General features: G+C 25.2%; 12 protein-coding genes across 12 annotated transcripts; 3 read left to right on the forward strand and 9 right to left on the reverse strand.

The window, feature by feature from the left end:
- Positions 1 to 297: 297 nt before the first annotated feature.
- Positions 298 to 1,234, reverse strand: DICPUDRAFT_153633 (uncharacterized protein; the record flags this gene model as incomplete). Its single annotated transcript, XM_003289241.1, has 4 exons — positions 298 to 556; positions 664 to 766; positions 849 to 946; positions 1,053 to 1,234. The coding sequence occupies 4 exons, from the start codon at positions 1,232 to 1,234 to the stop codon at positions 298 to 300; spliced, it is 642 nt and encodes a 213-aa protein (XP_003289289.1).
- A 237-nt stretch (positions 1,235 to 1,471) lies between these two features.
- DICPUDRAFT_35486 (uncharacterized protein) lies at positions 1,472 to 1,950 on the forward strand (the record flags this gene model as incomplete). The annotated part of the gene is made up of 2 exons (XM_003289229.1): positions 1,472 to 1,799; positions 1,877 to 1,950. The coding sequence occupies 2 exons, from the start codon at positions 1,472 to 1,474 to the stop codon at positions 1,948 to 1,950; spliced, it is 402 nt and encodes a 133-aa protein (XP_003289277.1).
- Positions 1,951 to 2,173: 223 nt separating this feature from the next.
- DICPUDRAFT_80055 (uncharacterized protein) lies at positions 2,174 to 2,647 on the forward strand (the record flags this gene model as incomplete). Its single annotated transcript, XM_003289230.1, has 1 exon — positions 2,174 to 2,647. One exon carries the CDS (start codon positions 2,174 to 2,176, stop codon positions 2,645 to 2,647), a length of 474 nt encoding a protein of 157 aa, XP_003289278.1.
- Positions 2,648 to 2,716: 69 nt separating this feature from the next.
- On the reverse strand, positions 2,717 to 5,810 carry DICPUDRAFT_98311 (uncharacterized protein). Its single transcript, XM_003289242.1, has 3 exons — positions 5,679 to 5,810; positions 4,303 to 5,578; positions 2,717 to 4,255 (listed from the first exon to the last, which is right to left on the reverse strand). The coding sequence occupies exons 1-3, from the start codon at positions 5,757 to 5,759 to the stop codon at positions 2,742 to 2,744; spliced, it is 2,871 nt and encodes a 956-aa protein (XP_003289290.1). The 5' UTR covers positions 5,760 to 5,810; the 3' UTR covers positions 2,717 to 2,741.
- A 469-nt stretch (positions 5,811 to 6,279) lies between these two features.
- DICPUDRAFT_35514 (uncharacterized protein) lies at positions 6,280 to 7,289 on the reverse strand (the record flags this gene model as incomplete). Its single annotated transcript, XM_003289243.1, has 3 exons — positions 6,280 to 6,490; positions 6,695 to 6,927; positions 7,254 to 7,289. 3 exons carry the CDS (start codon positions 7,287 to 7,289, stop codon positions 6,280 to 6,282), a joined length of 480 nt encoding a protein of 159 aa, XP_003289291.1.
- A 445-nt stretch (positions 7,290 to 7,734) lies between these two features.
- Positions 7,735 to 9,875, reverse strand: DICPUDRAFT_80058 (uncharacterized protein; the record flags this gene model as incomplete). Its single annotated transcript, XM_003289244.1, has 3 exons — positions 7,735 to 7,847; positions 7,922 to 9,672; positions 9,760 to 9,875. 3 exons carry the CDS (start codon positions 9,873 to 9,875, stop codon positions 7,735 to 7,737), a joined length of 1,980 nt encoding a protein of 659 aa, XP_003289292.1.
- A 697-nt stretch (positions 9,876 to 10,572) lies between these two features.
- DICPUDRAFT_80059 (uncharacterized protein) lies at positions 10,573 to 12,724 on the reverse strand (the record flags this gene model as incomplete). The annotated part of the gene is made up of 3 exons (XM_003289245.1): positions 10,573 to 10,676; positions 10,762 to 12,515; positions 12,609 to 12,724. 3 exons carry the CDS (start codon positions 12,722 to 12,724, stop codon positions 10,573 to 10,575), a joined length of 1,974 nt encoding a protein of 657 aa, XP_003289293.1.
- Positions 12,725 to 13,312: 588 nt separating this feature from the next.
- DICPUDRAFT_80060 (uncharacterized protein) lies at positions 13,313 to 15,448 on the reverse strand (the record flags this gene model as incomplete). The annotated part of the gene is made up of 3 exons (XM_003289246.1): positions 13,313 to 13,419; positions 13,497 to 15,247; positions 15,333 to 15,448. The coding sequence occupies 3 exons, from the start codon at positions 15,446 to 15,448 to the stop codon at positions 13,313 to 13,315; spliced, it is 1,974 nt and encodes a 657-aa protein (XP_003289294.1).
- A 659-nt stretch (positions 15,449 to 16,107) lies between these two features.
- DICPUDRAFT_80061 (uncharacterized protein) lies at positions 16,108 to 18,233 on the reverse strand (the record flags this gene model as incomplete). Its single annotated transcript, XM_003289247.1, has 3 exons — positions 16,108 to 16,214; positions 16,288 to 18,041; positions 18,118 to 18,233. 3 exons carry the CDS (start codon positions 18,231 to 18,233, stop codon positions 16,108 to 16,110), a joined length of 1,977 nt encoding a protein of 658 aa, XP_003289295.1.
- Positions 18,234 to 20,005: 1,772 nt separating this feature from the next.
- Positions 20,006 to 21,109, forward strand: DICPUDRAFT_153642 (uncharacterized protein; the record flags this gene model as incomplete). The annotated part of the gene is made up of 2 exons (XM_003289231.1): positions 20,006 to 20,144; positions 21,081 to 21,109. 2 exons carry the CDS (start codon positions 20,006 to 20,008, stop codon positions 21,107 to 21,109), a joined length of 168 nt encoding a protein of 55 aa, XP_003289279.1.
- Positions 21,110 to 21,485: 376 nt separating this feature from the next.
- DICPUDRAFT_153643 (uncharacterized protein) lies at positions 21,486 to 21,656 on the reverse strand (the record flags this gene model as incomplete). The annotated part of the gene is made up of 1 exon (XM_003289248.1): positions 21,486 to 21,656. The coding sequence occupies one exon, from the start codon at positions 21,654 to 21,656 to the stop codon at positions 21,486 to 21,488; it is 171 nt and encodes a 56-aa protein (XP_003289296.1).
- Positions 21,657 to 21,767: 111 nt separating this feature from the next.
- DICPUDRAFT_80062 (uncharacterized protein) lies at positions 21,768 to 24,701 on the reverse strand (the record flags this gene model as incomplete). The annotated part of the gene is made up of 4 exons (XM_003289249.1): positions 21,768 to 21,956; positions 22,428 to 22,993; positions 23,606 to 23,652; positions 23,722 to 24,701. 4 exons carry the CDS (start codon positions 24,699 to 24,701, stop codon positions 21,768 to 21,770), a joined length of 1,782 nt encoding a protein of 593 aa, XP_003289297.1.
- Positions 24,702 to 25,070: the final 369 nt, after the last annotated feature.

Below are 25,070 nucleotides of genomic sequence, written 5' to 3' on the forward strand. Positions count from 1 at the left end.
TTCTTTTATTTTTGTTGTAACGAGAAGAAAAGACATATATTTTTATGATATAAGATCAAATATGGTTCTTGATTTTAAGTATATAATACGAAAAACTTGTATTATAAAAGAAAAAGTATATTGATTGTTAACTTCATTTTATCCATTTTAATTCATATGTTTACAATTCTGGGATCCTAAGTGACAGTAAATTTAAATCGAAATTAAATAAATAAAATTTAAATACCAAATCTTTTCTATTCTTCTTATTATTGTTGTTTTTTTTTCTTCATATATATTATAGTTTATAAATTTATTTTATTTTTTTCCTTTCTTTTTGCCACCAGCTGGTTTAGAGGTTGGGGCTGATGGTTGTTCAGTTTTAGTTGTAGTTGAAGTTGATGGTTTTTCTTCTGTTTTTTTCTTATCGTTTTCAGTTTCGTTTGATTTATTATCTTTGTCTTTATTTTTTTGTTTATTTTTTTCGTGATTTTTTTCTGATTCTTCTTTAAGGAATTTAATCATTGAATAGGCATCTTCTTTATCACCATAGTATTGTTTTTCAATTTCGTCAATTCTAAAAAAAATGATAATAGTTTAAATGTTTAGAGTCTTGCATTAGTATAAAATATTCCCGAAAAAATAAAAAAATAAAAAATAAAAAATAAAAAAAAAATAACTTACTTGAATTTTAAGATATCATGATAAAGTGAAAATGCGGCTCTATTACTTTTTCTAACATGAAGTGATACGCAATCAGCATCAAAAACTTCTAATAATGCAACTTCTACAAAAATAATTTATTGTTAGTAAATGAGGAAGGAGATTATAATAACTTTGTAGTATTTTTTATAGTAATCGATATTTACCTGCTTGTGTCATTAATTTGGTGGCAATACCTAATTTTCTGTGTGATCTTAAAACAGCTAATGATGTAATATGACCTCTCTTTGAATCTTGTTCGTCTCTATATATGCATTTAATTGAAAGGTGTGGTGGGTGTGAAATTTTGATTAGTGTGTGATTTTAAAAATAATCCAAAACTATTTTTATATTTATTTATTTTTAATTACATTTTAGATAAAACGTAACCAACAACATTTCCTTTATCATCTTCGGCTACAAATGATAATTGTGGCCATGTTAAAAAGTGATATAAATAATATTTCATTTGATAATTTTCTGGTAAACATGTAAGATTTGCATTTTGCATAGACATTAAGTCCGATACTTGACATGGTCTAATTGATACCATTTTTATATAATTATCTTTATAAACCTAAAAAAAGTATGTTTATAAATAAATTTAAATTATAATAATAAAAAAAAAAAAAATTTTAATTTTTTTCAAAAAATAAAAAAAAAAATAAAAAAAATAAATTTAAAAAAAATTAAAAATTTTTTAAAAAAAAAAAAATCATCCATCAAACAAACAAATAAATTAATAAACTAATAAACGAATATGCAAAACCAACAGGTGTCAAATGAAAATATGGAAAAGCTACGATCCATTACAGTTTTACCAACAGAACAAGAAATTGAAGATAAAAAAAATGGAAAAAGAAAAAAGAAGGTTCCATTACCACATGGCCACAGCCAATTAGATTGGATGAAAAAACAAAATTTAATTAGAGATCCAACATTTTTTAATGGAGACGGTAAAATTACAATAACAGAATTAAAAAAGCACAACACAGAAAAGGATGCATGGACTGTTTATAAAGGAAGAGTTTATGATATTACTCAATATTTTGATTTTCATCCAGGTGGAAGAGAAGAGCTATTAAGGGCAGCTGGCAACGATTCAACTCAAATTTTTGGTAATAATTTAAACTTTAAATATGGTAACATTGTTTAAAAATAAAATATTAATTTTTTTTTTTAAATATTAATTTAGAATTTAGACACTCTTGGGTAAATTTCGAAGCAATGATGTTAAAATATATGGTTGGTTATTTAGTACCAGAATAGAAAGCGATCTCATATAATTTTTTTTGTATAATAAAATTAATCAAATGTAAATAAATGTATTTTAAAGGAAATAAATAAATAATAATTATTACCAAAAAATAAAAAATAAAAAATAAAAAAAAAAATAAAAAAAAAATTTTCTTTTTTTTATTTTTTTAAATTTTTTCATTGTTTCATATTTGTGTTTTTTATATATTGCATTAAATATATTACATTTTTAAAGATGGTATCCCAAATTAGTAAAAAAGAATTTTTAAAGTTATATAGAGATATTTTAAAGAGTCACAGAATTTTACAAGAGCCAATGAAATCAATGGGGGATTCATATGTCAAGAATGAATGGAGGCTTCACAAAAAAGTTAAAGATAATAAAGTATTAAATAAATTTTATACCGAATGGGACCAATATTTAAATTTTATGGATAAACAAAGAGAGTCCATTTTAGATCAAGCAATGGAAAAATATCAACAAGAACAAAGAGCAAAAAGTAATGACTATACTAATGAAGAAAAAGAATTATTTATAAACACACTCGTTGGAAAAGATTTAGACGAATTCCAAATAAACCAACTCAATAAAGATCAAAAAGAAAAACTAAACCAATTAAAAAATGAAACTAAAAATTTATTTAACGAATTCAATCAAGACCAACCAGAAAATAATAATGGTAACAATAATAATAATAATAATAAATAAAATAAATAAAAAAAAAAAAGAAAAATAATAAAAGTTATATTTATTTAAATACAATATCTTTAAATTTTTAAGATAAAAAACTTTATTATTTAATTTATTTATTATATACTAATCTACTTTTAACAAAATGACCCAATTTTCTTTTTTCTTGACCTGGAGTGTAAGCTAAAATTTTATCATTTTCTTTGAGATCATTAAAATCACGTAATGTGATACCGCACTCTTGACCCTTTGTAACTTCTTTGACAGTTTCCTTAAAGTGTTTAATAAGTTCGATACGATCGTCATAAACAACTTCGCCATCTCTAAAGATTTTAATTCTTGAACCTTTTTTAAGGATACCACTTTCTACTACACTACCAGCGACGGTGTCTTTATTGTTATTGATATGGAAAACTTTTGATACTTTGGCCTCACCAGTAACATTATACACTACTGTTGGTTCGAGTAAACCTTCCAAGTACTCTTTAACATTTTCGAAAACATGGTAGATAATATCTGATTGAATAACATGGACTCCTGAACGTTTAGTTGAATCCAAAATCTTTTGATTTAACTTGGAGCCAAAATAAATGATAGGTGTGTTCATAAAGGTAGCATCTTTAATATCGGTTTCTGTGACTTCACCATAACCAACTTTTTTAATTTTACTATAAATCTCTGGATCTTTTGGTAATGTGCCCAACATTGTTACTAAAGCTTCAGCTGAGCCTGTAACATCACCTTTTACATAAAACTTGACAAATTTCTTTTTAACACCATCATGTAACTCCTCTTCATCAGCAGCCTCTTGTTCCTCTATCTCCTCTGCTGTTGGTTCTTGATTACCATATGCCATTTTATTCATTTCTATCTGGGTATCACTACGAATTCTCTTTTCTTTTCTAATTTCGATGAGTTCATCGACTTCTTTTTGAGTTTTAAATACAAATAACTCGTCATTTGGGTTTGGTGAGCCTTCTTTAAAGCCAAAGATCTCTACTGGTTGACCTGGTTTACCTTCTTTAATAACTGCTCCGGTTGGATTTCTCATTTCTTTTACTTTACCATATGATTCACCACAAATGAACCAATCACCTTGTTTAAGAACACCTTTTTGAACGAGAATAGTTGAAAAGGTGCCTCTATTCTTTTTAAATGTACTTTCGATTACAACACCTGAAGGTTGAACATCTTTTGTGGGTGCTTTTAATTCCATGATATCTGAGAGTAAAATAATAGTTTCTTTAAGTTTATCAACACCCAAACCAGTTTTAGCTGATATTTCTACACAAGGAACCTCTCCACCAATACCTTCACAATTTACACCATGCTCTGCTAATTCGTAACGAATAAGATTTGCATCAATGCCCGGCTTATCCATTTTATTAATTGCTACAACCATTTGAGAACCTGATTTCTTGATTGCTTTAATTGCTTCAATAGTTTGCTCTTGAACACCATCATCACCAGCTACAATTAACAATGCAATATCGGTCATACTGACACCTCTTTCTCTCATTGTTGCGAAAGCGGCATGACCTGGAGTATCCATAAATGTAATGTTTTTACCTGAACATTTGACTTCAAATGCACCAATATGTTGAGTGATTCTACCAGCTTCTTTATCTACAACGTTTGAATTTCTTTAAGAAAATCTAAAAGTGAGGTTTTACCGTGATCAATATGACCTACTACTGTAACAATTGGTGGACGTGATGGCCAACTTGGATCTGGCTTCTCTTTAAGTTCTTTTGATGAGCTTTGTAAAACCACATCCCTATCTTGATATCTTGATGCCTCAAAGAGATAATCTTGTGCCATCAATTGTAAAATATCATCTTCAATTGGTTCATATCTACTAGTTGGTTTTAACATTGCCTTGATTTGCCATTTAATTAACTCTTTCATTGATTGTCCAATTAATGGTGCCAAATTTTCAACAGTAACAGTATCTGGTAAAACAATTTCCTTAACTGATAGTTTTTGTTCTTCACCATATTCATTTCTTATTGGTTTATAAACTCTAAATATTGGATCAAAATTTTCAATCATCCTTCTGTGTCTATCTCTTTTCTTTTTAATTTCTAGATCTTCTTGGCTTAGCTCTTTTGGTTTTTTCTTTTCAAACTCTTTAGTTTCTTTTGTTTCTTTTACTTCTTTAACTTGTTTTTTAACCTCAATATCAAATCTTGGAATATTTGGTGATGGTGCTGCCTTTTCTACTGTTGGTGCTTTTGTTTCTGTTACTATTTTTTCTGTTTCTTGAGCTAAAGTTTCTAAAATTGTTGGTTTCATTGGTTTTGGTGGTTGTGTTGGTTTAATTGGTATTTTTGGAATTTCAAATTTATTTGGTGCAGTTGCTTGTGGTGATGCAAAATTGAATTTAGCAAAACCAAATGGATCACTCTGTTTTGCATCATTGTTGGATGTATTTGACTTTAAATATTCTAAAAATGGATTGTTGGGTTTTACATTGGTATCATTGTTGGCTGTGCCAGTATTTATATTTGTATTATTATTATTAGTATTATTGTTGTTATTGTTATTTAAATTTGGATTATTTGGTGTTTTAAACATATTAAATGGGAATGGATTATTTGGTTGTTGCTTTGGTTGTTGCTGTTGTTGTTGTTGTTGTTGTTGTGCTTTTGGTGGTAAATTAATTGGTGGTAAATTAATTGGAGGAAGATTAAATAATTGTGATTGTGGTGGCTGTGGTGATGGTTGTGATTTATTGGGAATTTGTGGAATTTGAGGTATTTGAGTTTGTGATTGTTTCTTTGGTTTATAATTTAAAAAGAAACTAAAGTTTTGTTTCTCATTAGTTTTATTTGTGTCATCTTTAGATTCTTTTTTACTATTATTAACATTACTATTATTTGAAATTTTTTCTAAATCAATTTGATCAAATAGTGGAACATTATTATTTTTTGGATTTATATTTCTTTGCTATATTAAATATTTAAATTAAAAGTATTAATATTCATGTTTTATTATTATCATTTATTATTTTTTTTATTTTTATTTTTATTTTTTAAAAATTTCTTACCTCGGTTGTATAAAAACATATTGTATGTTTATTTAATTTTGAATTGGGAGCGTTTTTCAAATATAAATTTGCTCTTAACATTATAATTACAATATACCTTTATACGCGTAAATAATATATTGTCTAAGAAGTAATGTTAAAAAGTAAAATTAAAATAACAAAAAATAAATAAATTTAAAAAAAAAAAAAATTTAAAAAAAAATTTTTATAAATTTTTTTTCGGTTTATTATTTTTTTTTTAATAAGGCAATGACAGTTATAACTATAATAATTATTTTATAAAAAATGATATTACAAACAAAAAAATTTACTTTTATTTTTATTAAAAATAATTTAAAAAAAAAAAAAAAAAAGAACCAAAAAAAAAAAACATAATCATAAAAATTTAAAAAAAAAAATTAAAATATACATTCAAAAGTTTTTATTATATTTTTTTTATTATTATTACTATAATGCTATTTTAATTGTTGTTGCTATTATTATTATTATTTTTATTGTTATTATTACAGTGTGTGTTTTTATTACTGTGTTAAATTTGTTTTTTTTATTTTTTTTTTTATTTTTTTTTTTTTTTTGATTAATTTTTATTTTTTAATTAAATTTAAAAATCGACATCATCAAAAATACTGTAATATTCTTCTTCGGTCTTATTGCCGCTTGATGTATCATTTGGACATGGAATTGGACAATTATCATTGCACATAGCTACATATGGAACCTTGGTAATATCTAAAAGAACACCACATTCGCAGTTGTTTAATGATGAAGAAAGTGGAGTGCAAGTTTTATTTTGGAAACTGTAAAGGCCATTGCTGTAAAATAAATTTAATAAAATAAAATTAGAAATAAATTTTAACCATCATTATTTTCCTCTATATTTGTCTATTATTATTATTATTATTATTATTTATTGATTTATTGATTTATTTATTGATTTGTTTGTTTGTTTGTTTGTTTATTTATAGATTTGTTAATTTATTATAAAAAATATTTAATAACTATAATTTAAATATTACCATTCAACTTGTTTTTCCCAAACATAACAATTAGTGGCAATTGAGGCTAAAATAGCACAACCAGCTAAAAGGAAAATAAGATATTTGAATTTTGGATGAATTCTATCATCTTGATCACGCCACCATCTAACTAATAATGCTAATGATCCAAATATTAAAATAATTGTAGCAACCAAAACAAAATGTCTTGGATTATTTTTAATACCAAAATAAACACCTATTGCTATTGAAAACTAAATACATAACAATATATTAATAAAAGCAATGATTGTAAAAACCTATAATCTTTATATCTATTTTTACAATGATGTAAACTTACAATTGAAAAAAGTGAAACAATTATTGAAATAATAACTTGTGATATTTGTGTCTATATTTAAAAATGGGTTTTATTAATATATTTATAAATTAATTTACTATTTAATTAAAAAAAAAAAAAATTATTATGGCAATTAAAATTGGATTTTTCGATCAACCTTTTTTTTTTTATTTTTTTATTTTTTTTATTTTTTATGAGGTTTATGATCGAAAATAAAAATTAAATAATTATAAAATATACCTGTTTTTTTCTTTCTCCAAATAATGGTTCATCCATTTTTTCTATATATATATATCTGTGATTATAATTGTAATATAAATAAAAAAAAAAAAAAAAAGTTTTTTTAAAAATATATTGTGTGTTATTGGATTTAAAACAAAAAAAAAAAATTAAAAAAAAATTAAAAATTAAAAAAAAAAATAGTTTTTAAAAAAATTTTTTTTTTTCAAGTTTTTTTTAAAATATTTTTTTTTATTTTTTTTTATTTTGATTATTATGAGGAAATTTTTTGTTTGAGGTTGCTCTAAATACTGTTTTATTGGGTCTATATGTGGGAAATAGAGTATTATAAATTATTATATTTAAATGTTTTTTTAGTTTAGAATCTTCTTTAGAAAATGAATTAAAAAAAAAAATGGAAACCAAAAAAAAAAAAAAAAAATATCTTAAAAAATCGACACCCACGTGGATGGAATTTAATTTTTTATTGGAACAAAAAAAACTATATCTGTAATAAATTTTTATTTAAGGTTTTTTTATATTTATTATATTCTTCGACTAATTCAGTGATAACGGATGCATCTGCTATTGATGCTGGTATTTGATAATCTTTACCTAAAATAAAAAAAAAAGAATTAAAATTTATGAAATAACGTCTGAATTTGGAAATATTGTTAAGATATATTTACCATTAAATATTTTTGTGATAACATTTTTAATTTTTTTTGATGTTCTAGTTTTTGGTAATCTTTTTACTATAATTAAGTTCTCGATTTCCAAACAAATTGATAATTTACTTTGAACAAGGTTATTGATTTCTGATTTTAACTTTTCCAATTCTTCATCATTCTTAACGTCATTTTGTAAAATTAATAATGTAAGAGGTTTTTGGAAACTGATTTCGTCATCGATACCAATGACACAACAGTCATTGATGTTTTGATGTTTGAAAATTTCACTTTCGATTACACCACAATTTATTGTATACGCTGAAACTGAGATGGAGTCACCAGATCGTGATGTATAAAATATGTAACCTTCGTTATCGATATATCCAGAGTCACCATTATTAAAGTATCCTGGGTACTCGTTAATATATTGACTATTATAGAGTGATTTAGATTCATTGTCACCATAGAGTCTTTTAACCAATGCTGGAGGCAATGGTAACTTGATTACTATTTCTCCAATTTCATTAGGACCTAGTTCGATAACTTGACCTTTTTCATTTTTGCTTATAATTTTAATTTGGTATCCTGGAATTGGTTTGCCAATTGAATCTTTACGGATCGGTACTTGGAGTGATGGGTATCCAATTGATAGTATACCAGTTTCGGTTTGGCCATATTCATTGCATATGATAGGTCTTTTTATAACAACTTCTAAATATTTTAATGTTTCTAGCTGTAATTTTTCGGATGCAATTGTAACTTTTTTCAATGATGATAGGTTGAATTGTGATGAAATTTCACCATTTTTATCATCTTTAATAAAACCTCTAATTTTTGATGGTGTTGCCGTGAGATGAGTAACATTATATTTTTCGACCAAACCCCAAAAACCTTTGACTTGGTTTTTAAATGAGCCTTCTACTAAAATGGATCTGGCACCAACTAATAAACATCCATAGACTGAACGGGCAACACCAGATACCCACCCCAGGGATGCCAAATTGAGGTAAGTATCACCTTCTTTTAAGCCATTGGAATTTCTAATAAAATAATCTAACATTACTAAGTGGTCCCCAGTTTCTCTAACAATTCCTTTTGGTTTACTTGTAGATCCAGATGTGTACATAATATAGAGCGGATGGTGTGATTCTACAACTTCATACTCTTTCAATGGTTTTACATTTTCAATTAGATTGTTCCAGTCTATAAAAATTTGATCATTTAGTTCTTCTTTAAAATCATTTTCGAATTCAGGTCTATTTAAAACGACTACTCTTGATATTTTATGTTTTGATATTTTTAATGTTTCTTTAATGGTCGATAAAAAGTTTACAATCCTTTCAAATACATATCCACCAATGGTAGTTATGATTAATTTTGGTTTACATTCTTCTATATTATCAATTAAATTACCTGACATTTCCCCACCAAATACAACATTGTGTATAGCCCCAATTCTTGCACACGATAACATTGTTATAACATTTTCTATCGAGTTTGGAAGATAAACCAAAATGACATCACCTTTCTTTACACCCAACTCTTTAAGTCCGCTTGAAAATTTGCAAACTTTTTCATATAGTTCTTGATATGTAATTTTTTTTGTTATTCCTTTTAATGGTATTTCGTGAATAAATGCAGTCTCTTCACCTTTGCCATTAGCAATATGTTTATCCAATACATTATAACATGTGTTTATTAGTCCACCTTTAAACCATTCATCATTATTATTTTCCTTATTTTCATATGTTGTTTCAAATGGTTTATCCCTAAAAAAAAATTGTTTTTAAATATTAGAAATTCTTATAGTTAATTATTTAAATAGTTTAAAGTATATTAATTTTATTTTTATTTACCATATAATATTTTGTTTTGCTACTTCATCCCAAAATGATATTGGATTTTGAATTGAATATTCATAGTCATTTTCATAATTGAATGGTTTACTTAATTGATATTGTTGTGTAATCATTATTTAATTCTATGCATATATTTTAGTTATGCTACTAGTAATGCTGTTATTGATGTTTTATATATTTTTTATTATTTGTTTTCTGTTCTTCTATTATTTTGTTATAAAGTTATTTTTATTATTAATAAAAGAGAATTAATTAAAGAAGAAAAAAAAAATTAAATATAAAAAATTAAATTTTTTTTTAAAAAATTAATATTGTTAAAATCGTTCGAATTTGCCCACACATTTGTATTTTCAAAATTTAATTTCAAAAAAATTTTAAAAAATTTGGTGGGTTCTTTTTTGTTATTTCATATATGCCCAAACTTGATGATCTTTAAAAATTAAATCTAAAAATTTTTTATTATAAAATACTAATTTATAACAGAAGAGTTTATAGACAAGCAAATAAAAAAACAAATTATGAAAAAATCTTTTTTTCTTCAGAAAAAAAAATAATAATCATCAATTGTTTTTTATGATTATGAATTATTTTAAAATAAAAAAAATGAGTGATAACAACGATGTATTTTTTTATATTTTTTTTATGAGGTTTATTTGATAGAAAATAACATTAATTATAAAATATACTGTTTTTTTCTTTCCAAATAATGGTTCGTCCAAAAAATGGATTTCTATATACCTATGATTGTAATATAATTAAAAAAAAAAGTTTTTTTCTTTGAAATAAAAAAAAACTATATAGTTTATAAATTTATAAATTTTTATTTAAGGTTTTTTTATATTTATTATATTCTTCGACTAATTCAGTGATAACGGATGCATCTGCGATTGATGCTGGTATTTGATAGTCTTTACCTAAAATAAAAAAAAATAAAAAAAAAAACATTTAAAATTTATGAAATAACGTCTGAATTTGGAAATATTGTTAGTGTATATTTACCATTAAATATCTTTGTGATAACATTTTTAATTTTTTTTGATGTTCTAGTTTTTGGAAATCTTTTTACAATAATTAAGTTATCGATTTCCAAACAAATTGATAATTTACTTTGAACAAGGTTATTGATTTCTGATTTTAACTTTTCCAATTCTTCATCATTCTTAACTTCATTTTGTAAAATTAATAATGTAAGAGGTTTTTGGAAACTGATTTCGTCATCGATACCAATGACACAACAGTCATTGACATTTTGATGCTTGAAAATTTCACTTTCGATTACACCACAGTTTATTGTGTACGCTGAAACTGAGATGGAGTCACCAGATCGTGATGTATAAAATATGTAGCCTTCATTATCGATATATCCAGAGTCACCACTGTTATAGTATCCTGGGTACTCATTAATATATTGACTATTATAAAGTGATTTAGATTCATTGTCACCATAGAGTCTTTTAACCAATGCTGGAGGTAATGGTAACTTGATTACTATTTCACCAATTTCATTAGGACCAAGTTCGATAACTTGACCCTTTTCATTTTTACTTACAATTTTAATTTGATACCCTGGCACTGGTTTGCCAATAGAGTCTTTACGGATTGGTACTTGTGGTGATGGGTATCCAATTGCTTGTATACCAGCTTCTGTTTGTCCATATTCATTATATACGATAGGTCTTTTTAAAACAACTTCTTCTAAATATTTTAATGTTTCAAGCTGTAATTTTTCAGATGCAATTGTAACTTTTTTCAATGATGATAGGTTGAATTGTGATGAAATTTCACCATTTTTATCATCTTTAATAAAACCTCTAATTGTTGATGGTGTTGCCATGAGTTGAGTAACATTATATTTTTCGACCAAACCCCAAAACCCTTTGACTTGGTTTTTAAATGAGCCTTCTACTAAAATGGATCTAGCACCAACTAATAAACATCCATAAGTTGAATAGGTGACACCAGATCCCCACCCTAGGGATGCCAATGAGAAGTAGGTATCACCTTCTTTTAAACCATTGAAATTTCTAAAATAATAATCTAACATTACTAAATTATCGCCAGATTCTCTGACAATTCCTTTTGGTTTACTTGTTGATCCAGATGTATATAAAATATAGAGTGGATGGTGTGATTCTACAACTTCATATTCTTTCAATGGTTTTACATTTTCAATTAGATTGTTCCAGTCTATAAAAATTTGATCATTTAGTTCTTCTTTAAAATCATTTTCGAATTCAGGTCTATTTAAAACGACTACTCTTGATATTTTATGTTTTGATATTTTTAATGTTTCTTTAATGGCCAATAAAAAGTTTACCACCCTTTCAAATACATATCCACCAATGGTAGTTATGATTAATTTTGGTTTACATTCTTCTATATTATCAATTAAATTACCTGACATTTCCCCGACAAATACAACATTGTGTATAGCCCCAATTCTTGCACACGATAACATTGTTATAACATTTTCTATCGAGTTTGGAAGATAAACCAAAATGACATCACCTTTCTTTACACCCAACTCTTTAAGTCCACTTGAAAATTTGCAAACTTTTTCATATAGTTCTTGATATGTAATTTTTTTTGTTATTCCTTTTAATGGTATTTCGTGAATAAATGCAGTCTCTTCACCTTTGCCATTAGCAATATGTTTATCCAATACATTATAGCATGTGTTTAATAGTCCACCTTTAAACCATTCATCATTATTATTTTCTTTACTTTCATATGTTGTTTCATATGGTTTATCCCTGTAAAAAAAATAAAATTGTTTTTAAATTTTAGTATTTCTAATAGTTAATTATTTAAATAAATTAAATTATTTTAATGTTAATTTTATTTACCATATTATATTTTTTTTTGCTGCCTCATCCCAAAATGAAACTGGATCTTGAATTGAATATTCATAGTCATTTTCATAATTGAATGGTTTACTTAAATGATATTGTTGTTTAATCATTATTAAATTATATATACTCTAGTAAAAGAAGTGCTGTTATTGAAGTTTTTAATATATTATTTAATTATATGTTATTTAATTTTTTTATTTGCTGTTTTTCTATTATTTTTTTATAAAATTATATTATTATTAAAAAATAAAGATAATTTTTAAAAATCAAAAACTAAAATTTTTTTTTTTTATAAAAAATTAGTATTTATAACGTAAAAAATAATATAAATAGATTTTATTAAAATTCTTTTTCAATAAAATAATATTTAATAACAAATGACTTTATAGATAAACTAATAAAAAATAAAAACAAATTATAAAAAATATTTTTTTTTTTCAAAAAAAAAATAAAAATTATCATTATTTTTTTCAAAGATTATTAATTATTTTTAAAAATTAATAATAAGAGTGATTACAAGACGAGTTTTTTTATTTATATGAAAAGCTCATAATAAATTATTTCATTCAAATGTTTTTTTTGGTTTAAAATGAATTAAAAAAAGAAAAAAGAACCACAAAAAAAAACAAAAATATCTTTAAAAATCGACACCCACACGAGTGGAATTTAATTTTTTGTTGAATAAAAAAAAACTATGTTTATAATAAATTTTTATTTAAGGTTTTTTTATATTTATTATATTCTTCGACTAATTCAGTGATAACCGATTCATCTTCGATTGATGCTGGTATTTGATAGTCTTTACCTAAAATTAAAAAAAAAAGAAAATTAAAATTTATAAAATGACATCTGAGTTTGGAAATATTGTAAAGATATATTTACCATTAAATATTTTTGTGATAACATTTTTAATTTTTTTTGATGTTCTAGTTTTTGGTAATCTTTTTACTATAATTAAGTTCTCGATTTCCAAACAAATTGATAATTTACTTTGAATGAGGTTATTGATTTCTGATTTTAATTTTTCCAATTCTTCATCATTCTTAATGTCATTTTGTAATATTAATAATGCAAGAGGTTTTTGGAAACTGATTTCGTCATCGATACCAATGACACAACAGTCATTGATGTTTTGATGCTTGAAAATTTGATTTTCGATTACACCACAATTTATTGTGTACGCTAAAAATGAGATGGAGTCACCAGATCGTGATGTATAAAACATGTAGCCTTCGTTATCAATATATCCAGAGTCACCATTATTAAAGTATCCTGGGTACTCGTTGATATATTGACTATTATAAATTGATTTAGATTCATTGTCACCATAGAGTCTTTTAACCAATGCTGGAGGCAATGGTAACTTGATTACTATTTCGCCAATTTCATTAGGACCAAGTTCGATAACTTGACCCTTTTCATTTTTACTTACAATTTTAATTTGGTATCCTGGAATTGGTTTGCCAATAGAATCTTTACGGATTGGTACTTGGAGTGATGGGTACCCAATTGATAGTATACCAGTTTCGGTTTGGCCATATTCATTGCATATGATAGGTCTTTTTATAACAACTTCTAAATATTTTAATGTTTCTAGCTGTAATTTTTCGGATGCAATTGTAACTTTTTTCAATGATGATAGGTTGAATTGTGATGAAATTTCACCATTTTTATCATCTTTAATAAAACCTCTAATTGTTGATGGTGTTGCCATGAGTTGAGTAACATTATATTTTTCGACCAAACCCCAAAACCCTTTGACTTGGTTTTTAAATGAGCCTTCTACTAAAATGGATCTAGCACCAACTAATAAACATCCATAGGCTGAATAGGTAACACCAGATTCCCATCCTAGAGATGCCAATGTGAGATAAGTATCACATTCTTTTAAACCATTGAAATTTCTAGTTAAATAATCTAATATTACTAAGTGGTCACCAGTTTCTCTAACAATTCCTTTTGGTTTACTTGTAGATCCAGATGTGTACAAAATATAGAGCGGATGTTGAGATTCTACGATTTCATACTCTTCCAAAGGTTTTACATTTTCAATTAGTTTGCCCCAATCTATAAAAATTTGATCATTTAGTTCTTCTTTAAAATCATTTTCGAATTCAGGTCTATTTAAAACGACTACTCTTGATATTTTATGTTTTGATATTTTTAATGTTTCTTTAATGGTCGATAAAAAGTTTACCACACTTTCAAATACATATCCACCAATGGTAGTTATGATTAATTTTGGTTTGCACTCTTCTATATTATCAACTAAATTACCTGACATTTGCCCACCAAATACAACATTGTGTATAGCCCCAATTCTTGCACACGATAACATTGTTATAACATTTTCTATCGAGTTTGGAAGATAAACCAAAATGACATCACCTTTCTTTACACCCAACTCTTTAAGTCCACTTGAAAATTTGCAAACTTTTTCATATAGTTCTTGATATGTAATTTTTTTTGTTATTCCTTTTAATGGTATTTCGTGAATAAATGCAGTCTCTTCACCTTTGCCATTAGCAATATGTTTATCCAATACATTATAGCATGTGTTTAATAGTCCACCTTTAAACCATTCATCATTATTATTTTCTTTACTTTCATATGTTGTTTCATATGGTTTATCCCTGTAAAAAAATTGTTTTAAATATTAGTATTTCTAATAGTTATTTATTTAAATAAATTAAATTATTTTAATGTTAATTTTTTTACCAAATAATATTTTGTTTTGCTACTTCATCCCAAAATGATATTGGATCTTGAATTGCATATTTATAGTCATTTTCATAATTGAATGGTTTACTTAAATGATATTGTTGTTTAATCATTATTAAATTATATATACTCTAGTAAAAGAAGTGCTGTTATTGAAGTTTTAAATATATTATTTAATTATATGCTATTTAATTTTTTATTTATTGAATTATAAAATATATTCAAGTAAATGAAGTGCTGTTATTGAAGTTTTAAATATATATTTTTTAATTATATGTTTTTTAATTTTTATTTGCTGTTTTTCTATTATTTTTTTATAAAATTTATTTATATATAAAAATAAATATAAGATAATTTTTAAAAATTAAAAATTAAAATTATTTTTTTTTAAAAAAATCAGTATTTATAACTCAAAAATATTAGATTAAAATTTTTTTTTAATAAAAGAATTATTAATAACAAAAAATCTTAATAGATAAACTTATAAAAAATATTTTTTTTTTTTCAAAAATAATAAAAATTATCATTATTTATTATTTTCAATGATTATTTTAAAAAATTAATAATAAGAGTGATTACAGGATGAGTTTTTTTATTTATATGAAAAGTTCATAATAAATTATTTCGTTCAAATGTTTTTTTGGTTTATAATCTTCTTTAAAAAATGAATTAAAAAAAGAAATAAGAACCAAAAAAAAACAAAAATAAATCTTTAAAAATCGACACCCACACGAGTGGAATTTAATTTTTTGTTGAATAAAAAAAACTATGTTTATAATAAATTTTTATTTAAGGTTTTTTTATATTTATTATATTCTTCGACTAATTCAGTGATAACCGATTCATCTTCGATTGATGCTGGTATTTGATAGTCTTTACCTAAAATAAAAAAAAAAAAATTAAAATTTATGAATAACATCTGAATTTGAAAATATTGCTAAGATATATTTACCATTAAATATTTTTGTGATAACATTTTTAATTTTTTTTGTTGTTCTAGTTTTTGGTAATCTTTTTACTATAATTAAGTTCTCGATTTCCAAACAAATTGATAATTTACTTTGAACAAGGTTATTGATTTCTGATTTTAACTTTTCCAATTCTTCATCATTCTTAATGTCATTTTGTAAAATTAATAATGCAAGTGGCTTTTGGAAATGGATTTCGTCATCGATGCCAATGACACAACAGTCATTGATGTTTTGATGCTTGAAAATTTCACTTTCAATTACACCACAATTTATTGTATACGCTGAAAATGAGATGGAGTCATCAGAACGTGATGTATAAAACATGTAGCCTTCGTTATCAATATATCCAGAATCGCCACTGTTAAAGTATCCTGGGTACTCGTTAATATAATGACTATTATAAAGTGATTTAGATTCATTGTCACCATAGAGTCTTTTAACGCATGCTGGAGGCAATGGTAGCTTGATTACTATTTCTCCAATTTCATTAGGACCTAGTTCGATAACTTGACCCTTTTCATTTTTGCTTACAATTTTAATTTGGTATCCTGGAATTGGTTTGCCAATAGAGTCTTTACAGATTGGTATTTGGAGTGATGGGTATCCAATTGATAGTATACCAGTTTCGGTTTGGCCATATTCATTGCATATGATAGGTCTTTTTATAACAACTTCTTCTAAATATTTTAATGTTTCTAGTTGTGATTTTTCGGATGCAATTGTAACTTTTTTTAATGATGATAGGTTGAATTGTGATGAAATTTCACCATTTTTATCATCTTTAATAAAACCTCTAATTTTTGATGGTGTTGTCATGAGTTGAGTAACATTATATTTTTCGACCAAACCCCAAAACCCTTTGACTTGGTTTTTAAATGAGCCTTCTACTAAAATGGATCTAGCACCAACTAATAAGCATCCATAAGTTGACCAGGTAACACCAGATACCCACCCTAGGGATGCCAATGTGAGATAAGTGTCACCTTCTTTTAAACCATTGAAATTTCTAATTAAATAATCTAACATTACTAAATGGTCACCAGTTTCTCTAACAATTCCTTTTGGTTTACTTGTAGATCCAGATGTGTACAAAATATAGAGTGGATGGTGTGATTCTACAACTTCATATTCTTTCAATGGTTTTACGTTTTCAATTAGTTTGTCCCAATCTATAAAAATTTGATCATTTAGTTCTTCTTTAAAATCATTTTCGAATTCAGGTCTATTTAAAACGACTACTCTTGATATTTTATGTTTTGATATTTTTAATGTTTCTTTAATGGTCGATAAAAAGTTTACCACACTTTCAAATACATATCCACCAATGGTAGTTATTATTATTTTTGGTTTGCACTCTTCTATATTATCAACTAAATTACCTGACATTTGCCCACCAAATACAACATTGTGTATAGCCCCAATTCTTGCACACGATAACATTGTTATAACATTTTCTATCGAGTTTGGAAGATAAACCAAAATGACATCACCTTTCTTTACACCCAACTCTTTAAGTCCGCTTGAAAATTTGCAAACTTTTTCATATAGTTCTTGATATGTAATTTTTTTTGTTATTCCTTTTAATGGTATTTCGTGAATAAATGCAGTCTCTTCACCTTTGCCATTAGCAATATGTTTATCTAATACATTATAACATGTGTTTATTAGTCCACCTTTAAACCATTCATCATTATTATTTTCTTTACTTTCATATGTTGTTTCATATGGTTTATCCCTGAAAAAAAAAATAAAATTGTTTTTAAATATTAGAATTTCTAATAGTTATTTATATTATTGTTATTTTTATTTACCATATAATATTTTGTTTTGCTACTTCATCCCAAAATGATATTGGATTTTGAATTGAATATTTATAGTCATTTTCATAATTGAATGGTTTACTTAATCGATATTGTTGTTTAATCATTATTTAATTGTATATATATATATATTCTAGTAATAGTAGTACTGTTATTGATGTTTTGTATTTTATATTTTATTTGATTATTTATTTGCTGTTTTTCTATTATTTTGTTATAAAAAATAAAGATATTTTTAAAAAAAATAAAAAAATAAAAAAATAAAAAAATAAAAAATTTTTTTAAAAAAATTAATAAAATGTGTAAAAATTAAATAATAGATAAATATATTTTTTTTATATAAAATCTATTAAATCTTTTTTTTTTTATAAATAATAAAAGAATTTATAAACATTAATATCTTTAGCTATTTTTTTTTTTTTGTGAGATAATGCTTACATTTAAAACTTTTGAATTTAATAACTTGGAAATGGAGTGAACTTCTTATTAAAACTAGTTAAAGATATCGTTTAATTTATAGAATATTATGACTTATCCCATTTAATAATAAATTTTTTAAATTTAATCTTTAAATATAGTTTTACTATTTGGATATTTTTATATTCAATAAAAATAAAAAAAAATAAAAATAATAAAAAAAAAAAAATCATTTATTTTTCCGTAAAGATTTAACCTACTTTTTTGCATAAGAAAAAATACAAACTCATTATCACTAAATTAAACATAAAACCTGTTGCAAATAGTCTCATTCATTGCTATTTGGTGTTCTCCTTCGCTCTATATACCTATACACCTATACAAATACAGATAAATAAATTTGTCTGTTTGGAGAACTTTGTGTACCTTTTTAAAATGTCTTAATGGCCTAGTATATGAATCACTTCCTGAACGAATAGATGCAATATAAAGCACTTGGAGGATAATATATATTATTTAATAATAATCAATTATATCCAATTGTAAAAAAAAATATAAACAAAATTTTTAAAATGAAAAAACTGAAAAAATTATAATTTTTTTTTATTTTAATTTTTAGCAAATTATCCAATATCTTGTAATATGATTTATTTTAGGGGCTCTTATACAAATATAAAATAATAACTAGCAATTCAATCATTGTCATTTCCATCTGAATAAAGAAGGGGACCACATATTTATTCCGGGCACTGTACCTGTATATTCTACATGCACCTGCTAACTGTTACCTACACCTGCTACATGTTACCTGTACCTGTTGCTGTTACCTGTTATATATTTAATGCACTGAAATTTGTATTTTGATTTGGATGAGTGGCTAAATAATCATTCTGTAGTGGAATACCTGAATCATAAAAATAAAAAAAGGAAAGTTTCAGCTCAGCTTCCTTTAGCAAACAGATATAAGAAATAACCCGAATATCATTTCATCTGCTGCCAAACAGATATTAATAGGTCTCATCAGCGCTGGAATCTTCACTTTTTTTAAATGAACTTGTTTCTTGTTATTTGTTACTTACTTCTGTACTTGTATTGCCTCAATCTGTATTACCTGACCTGTAACTGTTTCTGCTACATGTAATGCCTGCTGCTCATGTTATAACTGTGTTACCTGTATCTTCTGCTACCTGTATTACCTGTATTACCTGTACCTATATTACCTGCATCTGTATTACCTGACCCTGTTCCTGTATCTGTTTCTGTTAGATTCAGCTAGGCTACCGCTAGCAATCAGATTTAAGAAATAATCCGAAGATCGTTTCATCTGTTTCTTATCAATAGGTCTCATCAGCGCTGTAATCTTCACTTTTTTTTTAATAGTAATTTATTGTTACTTGAATCTGTACCTGTTTCAGTTGAATATACTGCTGCTACCAGTTTCTTTTACCTATACCTGTATTATATGTATCCTCTGCTACCTGCGTTATCCGTATTACCTTTATTATCTGTATTACCTGTATCTGTATTACCTGTACCTGTATTGGCTGTCACCTGTATTACATGTATTACTTGTATCTGTATTACCTGTGACTGTATTATCTGTATATTATTTGTTAAAAGCATTATTATTTTTATTTTATTATTTTGAATGTAGACCACCTGAGGTCAGATTAAAATAAAAAAAAAACGAAATATTGTAAAAAAAAACCAATAATTCGACCTTTTGTATTGGTTGAGGTTTTTATTAATTAAAATGAAATAACATTATATTAAATTTTTAGATTAATGGTGATTCACGAAATAAAGATGTGCTAATATAAGCATCAACACAAGTGAAAAATAACACCATAATATTAGATTTATAAATATGGTTTTGTGAAAATAAAAATATTATAATTAATAAAATTCAAAATTTTAAAAAAAAAGTGCTGATTACAAATAAAAAAAAATGTATAATTATTTAATAAACTACAATTTCATTACACATAATATAATTATTTATTTGTTGTTTATTTGTTATTTATTTGTTATTCTTAATCATTTGTAAGCTATATATTTTTGTATTAAATGCTAACCACAAATTTTTGCTTTAACCCTTGAATAAGAAGAGTGCAAAGGTTGTAATAATAAGACCCCCTATGAAGTTTAATAAAGAAATATAGTTTAGAAACCTTTATTTAAGTATTTTAGTTATTTATGTTATTAATTGTTATTGTTATTAGAAGCTAATAAATGACAAGAATGAATAATAAAGAATTATTACTGAAGTATTTATAGTGTCATAAACAAGTTGACATGAATGTATATATTTGTTAAACATGTGACAGTTTCAACTTAATATATTATTTATGGAAAATTATTACTATTTTAGGAGATATTTATTGTAAAACTAATTATTAATATTTTAAGAGATATTATTATAAAACTAATTTTTGCTATTTTTAGGGTTGTAAATAATAAAAATCACCTTAAAGATGTGGGGACCTTTTCATTACAAGGTGTAGTATATGACCCCCATAAGGTTTGAATATATAAAGTAGGAGTTCAAATTAATAGTATAAATTAAGAAATTTCCCTTTTGCTAAGTTGGTCACCTCACGCCTTATTTGTGCATAGTGCACTTAATTACAAAGGTTAATTCGTAGTGACTCTTTAGCTTTTTTTTTGCTTTTTAAAAATATATTGGAATGTTTATTCCATTTTATTATTTTATTAATTATAAGACCTAAGTATCTGAATTGACCAGATATTACTTGAAGCAAAATTAAACCGTTGCAATTTTGGTTGAATAAATTGAATTATTCTGAGGTAACTTAATTTATTATTGCAAGAATAATAAATTTCCGGAGATCCAACTTTCTTTTAAGGTGGTGTTACTTCATAAAAGATGCCCACATCTTAGACTAATAGAACATGAGTTAAACATTACAGCCCTTGGCAGTTTAGCATAGCATAAGTTTCATCTTGTACGGAGAACCTTGGGTTAGTGTTTCCTTGCAAAGGAAACCTTCTATCCAGTTAAGTAGCACGTATACAGCTCGGTATAACTTTAGTGCATTGGAGTAGAGTCTTGTTAATCCTTTCGGTTGACTATGGATATGTACAGATGCCATATATATCTTTTATTTAGAATAAAATGATATATTGTTTTAAAAAAAAAAAAAATGAAAAAAAAAAGAAAAATGAAAAAGAAAGAAAAAGAAAAAATAAAAAAGTGGTAATATTTATAGGTTTGTGTCGTTTTGTGGTTTTTCTATTAATAGATTGAGTGGTTTGTTTTTGTTGATGATTTTTGTTAGTATTAATTGGTTTCTGTTGCATATTTGGTTTGTGCAAAAAGATGTAAATTCAATGATTTCTTTTTCGTTAAATTTACAATGATTCTTTAATCCAGATTCATGTGACATTTTCAACTAAATATATTATTTATGGAAGATTATTACTATTTTAAGAGTTATTTATTATAAAACTAATTATTACTATTTTAAGAGATATTATTATAAAACTAATTATTACTATTTTAAGAATATTATTATAAAATTAATTATTGCTATTTTAGGATTGTTAATAATAAAAATCACCTTAAAGATGTTGATACTGTTTCATTACATATCTCCCCCTTTAAAAAGAGCTGGAGCATTACATAGACTGAATGGCTTCACCAAATGAACATAAAAACCTCGATAAATGACACTGGCTGTTTTATACTTGTCTTTTTTACTAATTGGAATTTGGTAATAATCTTTGAATAAATCTATGGCTGAAAATATAACCCTATTAACTAATTTTGTTCTAACTTTGCTTTGTTTTAACCTTTGAGTACCCATCTTCTTCGTTACTTTATTTTTCTTACGGAAGTCACCAATTAAATGATAATTAATAACAGCTGAAACTGGATATGGTGCTTGATGAAGTTTTGATTCTTCTGTACCGTCTATGAATGGAATACTATGATATATTTGTTTTGCTAGACTTTCTTTCTTTAACTTTTCTGGAATAATCTCTGAATAATTTTTCTTTAATTGATCGAATTTTGCTTGTTGAGGTGTTAAAATGATTGAACTATCTTGAGCTACTTTAAAATCTATATCTGGTCTTGGTGGTGTTACTATTTCTTTTTGATATGGCTGTGGACTAAAATCGATCTTTTCTAATAATTCTATACTATATTTATTAAATTTGACAATATCTTCGACTTTATTATTATTTTTACTTTTGTTATTATCATCATGATTATTATTATTATTATCTAATGGTGATTGTTGATTATCCATAATACTATTATTAATATGAGCTGATGATGTTTGAAAATTATTATTATTGCTATCTTTTGAATGTGATTGAATATTATTATTTGTTTTTGAAGATTGATTATTAAATAATTTATTATTTACCAATGATGAGTCGACTTTATTTAATGATGGTTCTTGAACTGGCTCAAAATGTAAGACTGTTGGTTCGATGTGTAAACGATTTACACTATAAATTTGATCTGGTGGAATAATAAGTGAGTCAAATAAGTCTTGATTGAATGTAGCATTCTCACTTGATTTATTACTTGCTGGAGTCTTTGCAATTGCTTGAACTGATTGTTCTGTATAAGAATACATTGGGACATATTGATTATGCTTAAATGAATATAATTTCATTTTTGTAACTATTGGATCTAATTTGAGAGATCTTAAAGCATCTAAACCCAGAATACAAGAGGCTGAAATGTCTTGATCTTTAAAAATTTCGAAATAAATATATGATTTTATTTTATTTCTCATTCTGACTTGGCATACGGCTTCACCTTGAGATGCCATTGAATGATTGCTTGCACTTGTAACTTTCTTTATACTTGAACGAACTGGAATATGCAACTTTTCAACTAATGACTGTCTCATACATGAAATACTTGCACCTGTATCTATTAAAACTCTGACTGGAATGCCATTAAACATAAGATTTGCACATATGTTATCCTTTTTACTTATATTATTAACACTACTAAGAGTTGATGAATTATTACTTGTGTTATTTCTTTTGTAATTATTTTTTGAATCATTTCTATTGTTACCATTATTTGATCTATAGTTATTGTTATTTGATCTATTATTACTGAATCTATTATAATTATTATATTATGTCTGATTATTTCTATTGAATTTTGAATAATTATTATAATTGTTATACTTTGACTGATAATTATCTCTTCTATTACTATTATTATACTTTTCTCTACATTCTCTAGCTAAATGATTTGGATTACCACAATTAAAACATTTAACCCCACTATTTCTATTGACATCTATTACTGTTACTTCATTACTGACTACTGGAGTTAATCCTGAACTTGAAACACTGGCACCAAATACACCTTGAATTTCATCTTGGCGTAAATAAAGAGATTTACCCATTGTTAATTGATAATTCTTTTCGAGACGAACGATTTTTTCACTAAATTTCTGAAATGATGTATAACCTTCTACATCTGAAATATCTACCATTAAAGCTTTTGAGAAATTCATACCCAGGGCTGTCTTAAGAGTGACTATTGCAGCATCATCTGATAATTTTGCTCTCGTACGAACTGTATCGAAGACTAATAATAAACGTTCTAATGATTCGAATTTGCCCGTTCTGGTAAATTCACTAAATTTGAGTAATAATGTAGTAGGGAGATCTTGATAATGTTTTCTTAACTGTACTAAATTCTCTTCTGCAGTCTTATTTCCATTTGGGTCTGTTCTTTGTAAATAAATTAATGCGTCACCTTTTAAACTTGAAACTAAATCTGGATTATCAAAACGTGGACCAAAATGATATCTAAATTGGAATTCGAATAAATCCCATGTTTTTTCAAAACCCATTGAAAAACCTCCTACAAATTTTGCATCTTCTGACAATGGTTTTCTCTTTCTTTCATACCCAAAACTTTGATTTCTATATCTATCGTTTTCTAATTTGAGAATGGCTATCTCTTTTAACAAATATTCTTTAAATTCATCACTTCTTCCTAAACCTGATGTATTAATATTTGAACCTGATGGATTATTATCATTATTACTTAAATTATTTGTTGGCGTTATTTTATTACTACTGCTACTACTTTCACTACCATTATTTTTTAAAGGTTTACTACTATCTTTATTAACTGTTGTGTTTTTAAACATTATTTTAATTTTATTTTATTTTATTAATAATTTTTTTATAGATTTTATAAAACTATAACTCGAGAAAACACAAAACTATATTATTTCTTAAATATTTATTCTATTATATACTTTTAAACTGGGGTGTGTGTTTGTAAAAATTTAAATTTAATTTTATTAACTTTTTTTTATAATTTTATTTTTTATTTTTATATCTCTAATTATTATTTCTATATTTATCCCTTCCCTTTTAATTCCTTTAGGTTCTGTCGAGCTGTCGCCAAATGTAATGAAATGACCCCCCTATTAAGTTAATAAAGAAATATAGTAAAGAAACCTTTATTTAAGTATTTTAGTTATTTATATTATTTATTGTTATTGTTATTAGAA

This window comes from Dictyostelium purpureum (genome assembly GCF_000190715.1).
Source record: "Dictyostelium purpureum unplaced genomic scaffold DICPUscaffold_168, whole genome shotgun sequence".
Taxonomy (NCBI): domain Eukaryota; phylum Evosea; class Eumycetozoa; order Dictyosteliales; family Dictyosteliaceae; genus Dictyostelium; species Dictyostelium purpureum.

Excerpts from the sequence above, each read along its gene's own strand:
- DICPUDRAFT_98311 (XM_003289242.1), bottom strand. The coding sequence starts at position 5,759 with ATGTTAAGAGCAAATTTATATTTGAAAAACGCTCCCAATTCAAAATTA. Across the intron at positions 5,579-5,678 it reads TATGTTTTTATACAACCGAG|CAAAGAAATATAAATCCAAA; the intron begins GTAAGAAATTTT and ends TATTTAATATAG. Across the intron at positions 4,256-4,302 it reads AGTAGGTCATATTGATCACG|ATAAAGAAGCTGGTAGAATC; the intron begins GTAAAACCTCAC and ends CAAACGTTGTAG.